General features: G+C 34.6%; 1 protein-coding gene across 9 annotated transcripts in view; it reads left to right on the top strand.

The window, feature by feature from the left end:
* The window catches only part of pitpnm2 (phosphatidylinositol transfer protein, membrane-associated 2), an 89,138-nt gene that overhangs the window by 50,309 nt on the left and 27,872 nt on the right, over positions 1–10,957 (top strand). For 6 of the 9 annotated variants that reach the window (XR_001637800.1, XM_016530644.1, XM_016530649.1 and 3 more), the window contains 7 exons: positions 1,372–1,616; positions 2,948–3,137; positions 5,406–5,528; positions 5,737–5,954; positions 7,038–7,216; positions 8,289–8,459; positions 9,722–9,859. Coding sequence is in view for 8 of the 9 variants with exons in the window: in XM_016530644.1 (XP_016386130.1) it covers positions 1,372–1,616; positions 2,948–3,137; positions 5,406–5,528; positions 5,737–5,954; positions 7,038–7,216; positions 8,289–8,459; positions 9,722–9,859 (1,264 nt within the window). In the remaining variant the exon portion in view is untranslated. The remainder of the gene's footprint in view (positions 1–1,371; positions 1,617–2,947; positions 3,138–5,405; positions 5,529–5,736; positions 5,955–7,037; positions 7,217–8,288; positions 8,460–9,721; positions 9,860–10,957) is intronic. The other 3 variants (XM_016530650.1, XM_016530652.1, XM_016530648.1) reach the window with 2 other exon arrangements.

Genomic DNA, 10,957 nt, shown 5'->3' with positions numbered 1-10,957 from the left:
CATGCTTGAGGTATTCGGCCAATCACAATGCATTGGATAGCTGGCCAATCAGAGCACACCTCGCTTTTCAGACCGATGAGCTTTGTAAAAATTGACGCGTTTCAGAAAGGCGAGGCATAGAGGAGAAACAATAATGTACAGTATGTGGAAAATAATGTGCTTTTTGAACCTTAAACCGCATAAACACATTTCATTACACCAAATACACAAAATAATGTTCTTTTTTGCCACGTCAAATGACCCCTTTAATATTAATATAATAATAATAATATCTGATAATAATTTTACAACAATAATTTCATATGATTTTTTTTTTATATAATACATTATTAAAAGAAATAAAAGTTGTATCTGGTAGCTTAATTGACTATCTGAGTTTACATGAACTAACAATGAACTTCAGTATTTTTTAAACTAAATTTAACAAAGATTTAAAAATACTGTGACAAATGTATTGCTCATTGTTAATTAATTTCAGTTAATACATCAAATAGTGCATTAACTAACATTAACTAGTGCAACCTTATTGTAAAGTGTTAATTTTAATCATATTAAAATTAATAAATGTTTTAATTTTAATAACATTAAAAGTAGCACATTTTATATATTTATATAATTATCTAAATGTATAAAATAAATATGTTAAAATATTATTATTATAAAATATTATTATTTTATTGAATTAAATGTATACATTATTTATTAATTTGATTAAGAGTATGTAAAAATAGGAATTATAAAAAAATTATTGAATGCTTCATTTCCTTTTTTCCTTTATTATTCTTTTCATTAGTACATTTTATTTTAGTATTATTATTATTAAGAGTATTATTTTGAATATTAAACATCTGTACATGCAACTAGCATGAACAAATAAGATTAAACGTTTATGCATAATTATTTTGGATATTGAGCATAAAAATTAACGAGCAATAATTTGTATGACAGTGAAGTCAGCCAAAATGTCATAATCAGCATAATGACAGCTTCTTATTAGAAATCACCACTGCTGTATTTTGTTATTTTATTTTTAACACCACAGCAGCCCCACTAATGCAATGTAGATAGCTAATATTAGCTCTGGTCATCTGAGTCGACCCACTTGTGACGTGGTTTCTACAGAAGCATATGTCCGTGTTTCTCATGGCAGGTCTGTGTTGAAAGATTTATGTTTTTAACTAAAAGTTGATTTATCTATGGAGATTTTGAATGGGATTTGTACTTCCCGGAAGCCTTCTGTTGCAGTCTGTACCGTGTTGTTTGTTAGTAAGTCGTCCTCTTTCACAATAGCATGTTGTCACGAGTGTGTGTGGATGTTTTAAACGAACCGTATGCAGCTGCAGAAACAGCTGTCCAAAATGTGTCCCTCAGGACTGTTCCTCACAGCAGTGCTTACAGCCGTCCAAGATCCACGTCCTCATCCTGGTCCTGCACGGCGGCAACATCCTGGATACGGGCAGCGGAGACCAGAACAGCAAGCAGGGGGACGTCAACACCATCAGCAGTGCGTTTGATGCTGTGATGCGGGTTCATTACCCCGCTGCATTGGGCCGCATCGCCATCCGCCCAGTTCCGTGTCCGGCCGTGTGTGTGGAGGCCTTCTCTCTGGTGTCAAAGTGAGCATGAACACACACTCAATCCACTGCCAGGAGAATAAACACCACCTCTGGTAGTCATTAGGTAGTGTGGGGTGTAACTTAACCTGGCAACACTTTCAAATTTTTTATATTTCAGTAGATTAACAATTATTGCTTAATAATGGTTCCAGAAAGTGCCTTCGTTTTTATTTTATTTTTTTATTTTACTTTTAATGATCTTATTATTATTAAATCGTAATAAGAAATCATTTCATTCATTTAATATTTATTTAATTTTTCAGTAGATTGACAATTATCATTTAATAATGGTTCCAGAGTCCCTGCATTTATTTTATTTTATTTTAAATGGTAATAATAAATAATTTCATTTATTTGGTATAAAAATGCATTACTGCTTAATGTCTCCAGAAAGTCCCTGTAATTAAGTAATTTATTTATTTTCAGTAAATAAATAAATGCATACACACGTACATACTTTTATTTATTTGATATAGAAAAATAGATTAAAATTATTGCTTAATAATGTTTCCAGAAAGTCCTTTATTTTATTTACTTATTTATTTACTAATTCATTACTTAAATGAATACTTTTTAATTAATAAATACATTTATTAATAGATACTTTTATTTATTTGGTATATGGAAAAAATTGATTATAATTATTTTTATGTTTCCTGAAACTCCCTGCAATTAATCAACTAGTTAATTAATTAATTTATTAAATAATAATAATAATAAATACTCATTTATGTTTATTATTATTACTTCATAATAATAAATAATTTAAAAAAATGTTCAAATGCTGATGTTTATTTTAAATTTGAATTATATTTTGTTTTTTTTATTAGTTAGTATACAGTGTAAATGTATCCAAATATGTTTTAGTCTGAGATCCTTAATATTTTGGCACCAGATCTGAAAGTTATACATTTTTATATAAATCACTTAAATAGTACGCTACATTGTCAGTGCCTTCACTGTATCACATTTAATTTAGTAAGTAACATCCAGTTGTCATTTAACCAGTTAGCAAAAAACATCCAATTTTGTGTAAAATGCCTTATTTTTTCGCAGTCCATTCAAATAAGGAGTGAAAAACAGATGTCAAATTGTTGTTGATATCGATTCATTCATTACACCTTTGAAAACATGTTGCATCGTGGGATAGAGTATTCACTGCTGTAAGCACAGCACATTTTGGCAAATGCAGTAGATCATATGAGTGTTGCATGAATGCTGCAGAAAGACTAGTATGGTAGTATGCAGTTCTTCGTGCTAATCCGGTGTGGAAGACTGTTGGTGGCTGGTAATGACCCAGCATGCTCTCTGTTCTTGTGTCCTTGACACAGTTTGAGTCCCTATAGCTATGACGAAGGCTGCCTCTCCAACAGTCAGGATCACATCCCTCTGGCTGCCCTGCCCCTATTGGCCACCTCTGCACCACAGTACCAGGACGCCGTGGCAACGGTCATAGTGCGAGCCAATCAGGTCTACGGTGACTTCATCAAATCCCTGGAGGGAGCCACTTTCACCGGACAGGTCAGTGCTTTGGGTTTTTCTCTCTGTGTGTTTTTACAGATTATTTATAAATTGTGTGCCAGTGAAATATGCATCTAGTTTTAGTGTGTTTGATGAAGAGTCTAAAATTAACTTTTGGGATCAATGTGCTTTGTTTACAGAAGAAGAACATCAAATGATGTGTTCTTAAAAGGATATCATTATTTTAGTATCATTAAGATTCTATTATAGTTTTTATTTTGTTGGCATGATAAAGAGTTGCTGTATCTTTTCTAACTGATCGGACTGAAAAATCTATTAAGCCCCGTTCACACCAAGAACGATAACTAAATAGATTACTATAAAGATAAAGATATTAGCGTCCACACCAGCGAACGATATTGTCTTTTTATTCTAAGCACACGCGCGTCTGCCGCTTTAAATTCTCGAGCTCGTTACAGCAGGATGGATTCTGATTAGGTGTCAATGTTTGTATCGTTCATCAGCTGGAAAAAAATTGTTCTGAAAGTGATTCCAACGATATCGTTTCTCTGTGCCTTTATCGTTACAGCTGTGGTGTGGACTCTGCTATACTTTAATATTGAGAACGATTTTTAGAACTATATCTTTATCGTTATCTTTATAGTTATCGTCCTTAGTGTGAACGGGCCTTTAGACTTTCATTGACGGAATGTTCCAATGCGGCAAGATTGTTCAAACGCCAACTGTCAAACATTCAAATCTATCTAGACTAGCAACTAGCTGGACATGCTAGCTAGTAATGTTTTAAAAATGCTAGCAACATGCTAAATCGTGCTAACAAAATGCTAAAACGTAAGCAGTGTGCTAAATTATGCTAGAAACATGCTAGCCTGTTAAATTGTTAACAAACATGTTAAAACTTATTAACATGTTAAAAACATGTTAGTAATGTGCTAATTTAATAGAAACATGTAAGCAAGTTGTTTAATCATGCTAACAATATGTTAAAAGGTTAAAACAAGCAAGCCATATGTTAAATCGTGTTAGTAGCATGCTATAACATGTTAGCAGTGTGCTAAAACATGCTAACAATATGTTAAAATGTTAGCAATGTGCTCAATCATGTTAACATGTTAAAACTTGCAAGCAATGTGTTAAATCATGCTAGCAGCATGTAATGACATGTTAGCAATGTGTTAAACCATGTTAGCAATGTTAAATCATGTTAGCAATATTTTAAAACATGGTAGCAATGTGTTACATTGTTAGAAACTTGTTAACAGCATGTTAAATCATGCTAACAACATGATCAATCAGCTAACAGTGTGTTAAATCATGCTAACAACATGGTAAATCATGCTAACAGTGTGTTAAATCATGCTAACAACATGGTAAATAATGCTAACGGTGTGTTAAATCATGCTAACAACATGGTAAATCATGCTAACAGTGTGTTAAATCATGCTAGCAACATTATCAACAACTAGCAATGTGCTAATTCAGCAGAAACGTAATCAAGTTGTTAAGTCATGCTAGCAACATGTTAAAACATGCTTGAAACATGTTAGCTGCATGTTGAAACTAGCTAGCAATTAGGAAGTAAAAATCAGCAAACAATGTGGAACCAATTAAATAAGAAACAAGTGTTTAAAAAAACTTCCAAAATCACATTATATAAACAGCAAAATTCAACAGGCTTTTCAAAATCCAAAATATTGCCAAACAGGCGCTTTTGCATCTCGTTTCGAAACTAAATCATCCGCGATCGTCTTGTCTGTCTCACCTCACTCTTCTTGTCAGTCAGCTCGACTCACTCTCCTCACTGGAGAAATTAAATCTGATCTGTGATGCGACTGTCGTTCGGCATGCTGCATTGAGCAGCCGCGTTCAGTTTTTAATTGTAGTGTCTGTTCTTTTACTGAACTAAATGATTTTTATTACTATAAAAAATCAAAACGACGGTGGGGGTCGGTGACGCGGTGGGCAAGTGACGTAACCGGTGTTGCGGCTTAACACCGGTATCACCGTCAACACCGTCTATCGCGGCAAACCTACTAGCAATGTGCTAATACATGCTAGAAACAGGTTAACAAGGTGTTAAATCATGCCAATGACATGGTAAAACATGTTAGCAATGTGCTAATTCAATAGAAACATGTAAGCAAGTTGTTAAATTATGCTAGCAACATGTTAAAACATACTAGCAATGTGTTAAATCATGCTTGAAACATGTTCGCTGCTTGTTAAACTGCTAGTAACAGTGACATTACACGTCACATCATGGAAGTTTGACTCTCTGTGTGTGATGTAATGCGTGTCTCTGTGCAGGTGTGTCTGATTGGTGACTGTGTGGGAGGCATTCTGGGATTTGATGCTCTCTGCAGCAGCAACGTCACCACTGTGTCAGATAGTCAAAACAGCAGCCGACGTGGCAGCATTGTCAGTGTGCAGGTGAACACACACACGCACATCCAGACAGTGATTAATTACCCGTAATCAATCACAACATAACAGATAAGACAAATTGCATCCTTTTGTATTTGTAAGTGTGTCAATAGCAGTAATAAATCAAAGTCTTTTATTTCAGAAGAGCAAGAAAAATGCTGTTTTCCATCACATGACCCCTGTAATACTAATCACGGCTTCACTTCCTCTGCAGGACAATGACCTGCTGTCACCAGGGATCATTATAAACAGCTCTCACTGCTTGGGCTCGGGTTTGACTCTGGAGGGCAGTCGGCACCTCAGCCGCAGTAATATAGACATTCCTCGTTCCAGCGGTCCGGACGACCCCAAAAAACAGATGCCCCGCAAACGCAGCGACTCCTCCACCTACGAGCTCGACACCATCAAACAGCACCAGGCCTTCCTGACCAGGTGAGCCACTGACCCGATTACATTCTTCAGCCAGGCTGTTTATCATTTAAGTGAATGTCTCTCTTTTATTTGTCATAATTAGGTACACAATATTCTCATGACTGTATTGGAATTTATTTAGCATGTTGGTGAAGCAGATAATATCAGGGATTATTTTTCTATTTCAAGCAATAAGTGGCAGATTTAAAAAATACAAAATACTTTAAAATATTACAAATATTTTACAAAAGGTTTCTCATGGTCATGGAAAACCTGCAAAAAGTCATATTTATTTAATTCCTTTCCAGTCCTGGAAGAAGAGATGAAAAATCTTAACTGATGCAAATTCATGGCCAAATATGTAGTAAATAATGGAAATATTTCAATATTGAATTATATAATATATTATATTATATTAAATTATATAGTATTGTATTATATTACATGAAAAAGTCATGAAAAATTATGTAGTAAATAATGAAAATATTTCAATATTATATTATATATAGTATTTTATTGACTAGATTTTCATCTTGTGTAGAGTAAAACCTTTTAAATAATTTTTTTCATTCTTTTAACTGAATCAGTCAAGTGATTGCGAGGATCAGGCCAAATGATTGATGATCAAAATGATTCTTTAGCAAATTGATCTGAATCAAAATTCTTTGAGGACAAAAATCCTTCTCCAGTAAAGTTAGGTGGACTTTTATTTTGCGCGAAACGCTGCAATAGTTTATTCTAAAAATGAATAATTATTGAGATTGTAAAACTTTTTAAATCGTTCTTTTCAGTCAAATGTTTGAAATGAATTAAAGTGGTTCAAAATCTAAATGATTCTTTAGCAAATAGATCGGAATCAAAATGATCTAAGGAGCAAAGTACTTCTCCTGTAGTCATAATCATTTTGTTTATGCACAAAAAGTGCGAACTCTGCAATAGATTAGTTTAAGAAATTATACTAAATTAATTATACAGATTATTAATTCATAATTTCATACATTTTTTATTTTTATATTATACATTTCTTGACATTTCCATATCAGTGTTTGTAATAACGTAAATAATGCAGTTATAAAAATATTTCTGTAAACTGTGTGTATGTAGTCTGCACTCCAGCGTTTTGAGGAACGATCCGGGTTCGCGCCGGTCCAGCAGCAGTACCATGCTGGAGGGAGGAGGCGCACTGGGAAAGTTCGACTTCGAAGTGTCTGACTTCTTCCTCTTCGGATCTCCACTCGGCCTGGTCCTCGCTCTGAGGAAAACCGTCGTCCCTTCTTTGGACGGTGTGTTAACCTTGAATACTCTTATTATAGATTCTAGTGGATGAAAGAGAATGAAATCGTGTGCAGATTGGATCATTTAAAGTGTTACTTCCTCTGATGGATTACCGGGACTGAGTAATCTCTATTGTTCATGCTGTTTTTGTTCTGAAGTCCAGTCTTTCTAATCTTTTAAAGGCTTCAAACATATTAATCCTATAAGCAATTAAAATCAGTTGCTGGCAGATTATGAGCGATTGTTTTAGAGGGCCAAAACGTGAACAGTGTGCTGACGGGAGTTTCCCAATCCAACATCTGTTATATAGAGCTCGTCAGACAAAACAAACACAAGGATCAATGTGTCGAATGAAATATTGAAGGCATAACCAAAGGCAACATTTTTTTTTTTTTAGCTAGTTTGTGATGGGGAAAAAACTGAAAATACACTGCTGTTCAGAAGTTTTGGGCCAGTCATTTTTTTAAAGAAATTAATACATTTATTCAGCAAGGATGCATTAAAATTAACAAAATTGACAGTAAAGACAATGTTATAAAATATTTTTATTTCGAATAAATGCTGTTCTTTTGAGCTTTCTATTTCTCAGGGATTCCTGAAAAAGTACATTTATCAGATTCCACAAAAATATTACCCAGCACAACTGTTTTCAACATTAATGAATAATAATAAAAAGTGTTTCTTGAGCAGCAAATCAACATATTAGAAGGATTTCTGAAGGATCATGTGACACCGAAGACTGGAGTAATGATGCTGAAAATTCAGCTTTGACCACAGGAATAAATTACATTTTACAATATATTCAAATAGAAAACAGTTGTTTTAAATTGTAATAATATTTCACAATATTACGGTTTTTGCTGTATTTCTCATCAAATAAATACAGTCTTAGAGAGCAGAAGAGACTTCTTTCAAAATATTAAAAAATCTTACCAACCCTAAACTTTTGAACTATAGTGTATAAGTGAGCTATAACAAACCAGCTGAGTAAAATATGTGTTTTTATATATTAATAAATGTATACCAGAATTTTAGATCAATTTAACATGTTTTCTTTTTTTTCATTCTTCCGTCCTACAGTGGCTCATCTTCGTCCGGCGTGCCAGCAGGTTTACAACCTGTTCCACCCGGCGGATCCCTCCGCCTCACGTCTGGAGCCCCTGCTGGAGAAGCGCTTCCACCTGATGCCACCATTTAGTGTGCCACGATACCAGCGCTTCCCGCTGGGTGATGGCCAGTCAGCACTGCTGGGTAAGAGTGGAGAGATTTCTCAGTCAACACCTGCTATGACCCGGATTACACCTGTCTGGAGTGATCTGATCACCAGTGGTCAGGCGAGACAGAGCATTGGTTTTCACTTGGTATTAACATGCATCTCAAATGCGTCTCCTCTGACCACTCGTGATTGGATTTTGGGTGGACGGTCCCTGATTTTATGATTGTTTTACTGTCGAGATACGATTATAGTTTTGTTAATATTTTTCATTTTTATTCATATTTTTATTATTTTTTTTCTCTTAATTGTAGTTAAAGTTTTATTATGTTTTAGTTTTTTTTTGTATAATATTTATTTGTTATTTTTTTAAATGTCTATATAGTTTTTATCTAGTACATCAAGGTAAACTAAATGACAATAAGAAATGTTGCCTTGGTAAGTAGCTGAAATTAATATTTGTATAGATTTTTTTTAAATATAATTTTAATATAATTCTAAAATATTTTTATAGTTTGTTGTGTTTTTTTTTATATTTTTTTTTATATGTATATGTAGTGTTTTTTGTTTGTTTGTTTTTAGTTTTAGTGCATCAAGGTAAACTAAATGACAGTAAGACGTGTTTCCTTGGCAACTAGCTGAAATTAAATTATTTTATTTTATTTCAGTGAATGTTTTTTAATTTTCATTTCAAGTAACAAAAATGTTAATGTGTTTAGTTTTAGTGTGTTTTCTATAATATCCCTGCTGCAAACATCATTCGCTATGTGATGTCTCACTGCGTGTGATTAAAAATGCAAAATATGCCAAAAAAAAGCCCAGAAAGCTGCACATAAATGTCTAGTTTACATATTTGTTTTAGTGCAATGGATGACTGACAGGTGAGTAGCCGGTCTTTTGTCCAGGATGCATTTGGACAAATTACAGTAGCATTTACACTACAAATGCAATTCGGTCACGTGCATTTCTGACGGATCACAGAGCATTTTGGACCTCGTTTGCACTTGAATTTGTCATTGTACCACCCAAAACGGTTGTTAATTCCAGTGTAAACAGGGCCAATGTGTGATCACCTGTATTTCATTATTATTTTAATGGTTTAAAGCAGCACTTTGTAAAAGAGCATCGTCCATCACTGCAGTTCTGCTGTGAGTTTGCGTCACGACTGCTGTTCTCGTGTCTTGGTTCGTGTCATTTCTGTCTGTTATTTGTCTTTATTTTCTGTTTCTTTGTCTCTCTCCCCTTCCCGTCGCTCTCATGTCTCCACGTCCCTCATGCCGCTGGGTTTGACATGTGGCAGTGGAAACCATCCAGAGTAACCCTCACCTCCTGTTGGAGAGCGTGAGCTGTGCTGCCCAGCGCTGTCAGGATGGCATCAGCGAGACTTCCATTCCCGTCCCTGTGCTCAACTGGCAAGCCATGCCGGCCCCCGCCGAGTGTGTGTAGCCATTCCTGGTTTCTTGCATCCCTTTAGCGTAATCGCCCCTGTTATGTGTGTCACCCTGTGTGGCGTGTGCCCTCATTTCACATTAGCTGTGTTTGTGCGTCTGCTCTGACATTGATTCTCTGATTTGGGCTTGTCCTTTTGAGTTTTGACTGACTTCCTTTCACTGGTTGCTGCAATGTGGAACTGATGGTATTGAATTTAGAGGTGAAGTGTGATCAATGTGTGTATTTGTTTAGTATTAAAAAAACTTCAGTTGATTTTAGTGGACACATTTATAAGCTATTCATGGGTTGACTTGCAAAGAGCGTTACATTTCACCAAAAAAAAAATGTTCTTCTTTTTTACTTGTATATATATATTTAAAAAAAAAAATATATATATATATATATATATATTTATTTTTATATTGAATATGTTTAACATGACATCACAAACCCAGATAAACCCCGCCCTCGGGAAAAGGCAGCAAAGGGGGCGAGGCCATGCTGCGCTGCTTTAGAGAAGAGGAAGGAAACTAGGGGTGCACATAAAAATCTATTCAAATATGAATCGCGATTGTGTCTTCTAACGATTCTAATGAATTCACAAGTTTCAAAATTAATGTTCTAAAGCAGCGGTTCTTAATACTGTTCCTCGTGTCGTGCTGCTCTGCATCTCTTCAAAAATCATGTTTTTTCATTGTGCATTCCAATTAATCTCAATCCTAATGCAGTTTTTTTTTTTTATTAGGTTAAAAAAATAACAAAACAAAAACACAGCTAACTAACACAATAAATTGCAATATACACGCACTAGAGGCGGTTTAGCGAATCACAACACACTGGATTAGCTAACCAATCAGAGCCCATCGCGTATTTCTGAGGGAGGGGCTTCATAAAAGCAGGAAATGATCAACGCGTAAATTGTGAAAAAATTTATTTATTTATTTTTTTTTACGAAGCATTAAAGTGCCCCTATTTATTATGCCTTTTCGAATATTACCTTTCATTGCAGTGTGTCATGTAGCTGTATGTGAACATAAACTATTGCAAAGTTGTGAAGCCGACAGTGCATGATAAATAAAGTTATTGTCTGACAAAAAAAGAGTCT

The sequence above is a fragment of the Sinocyclocheilus rhinocerous genome, unplaced genomic scaffold, assembly GCF_001515625.1.
Source record: "Sinocyclocheilus rhinocerous isolate Xijiao unplaced genomic scaffold, SAMN03320098_v1.1 scaffold874, whole genome shotgun sequence".
Classification (NCBI taxonomy): Eukaryota; Metazoa; Chordata; class Actinopteri; order Cypriniformes; family Cyprinidae; genus Sinocyclocheilus; species Sinocyclocheilus rhinocerous.
This window is presented reverse-complemented; position numbering and strand designations above follow the sequence as displayed.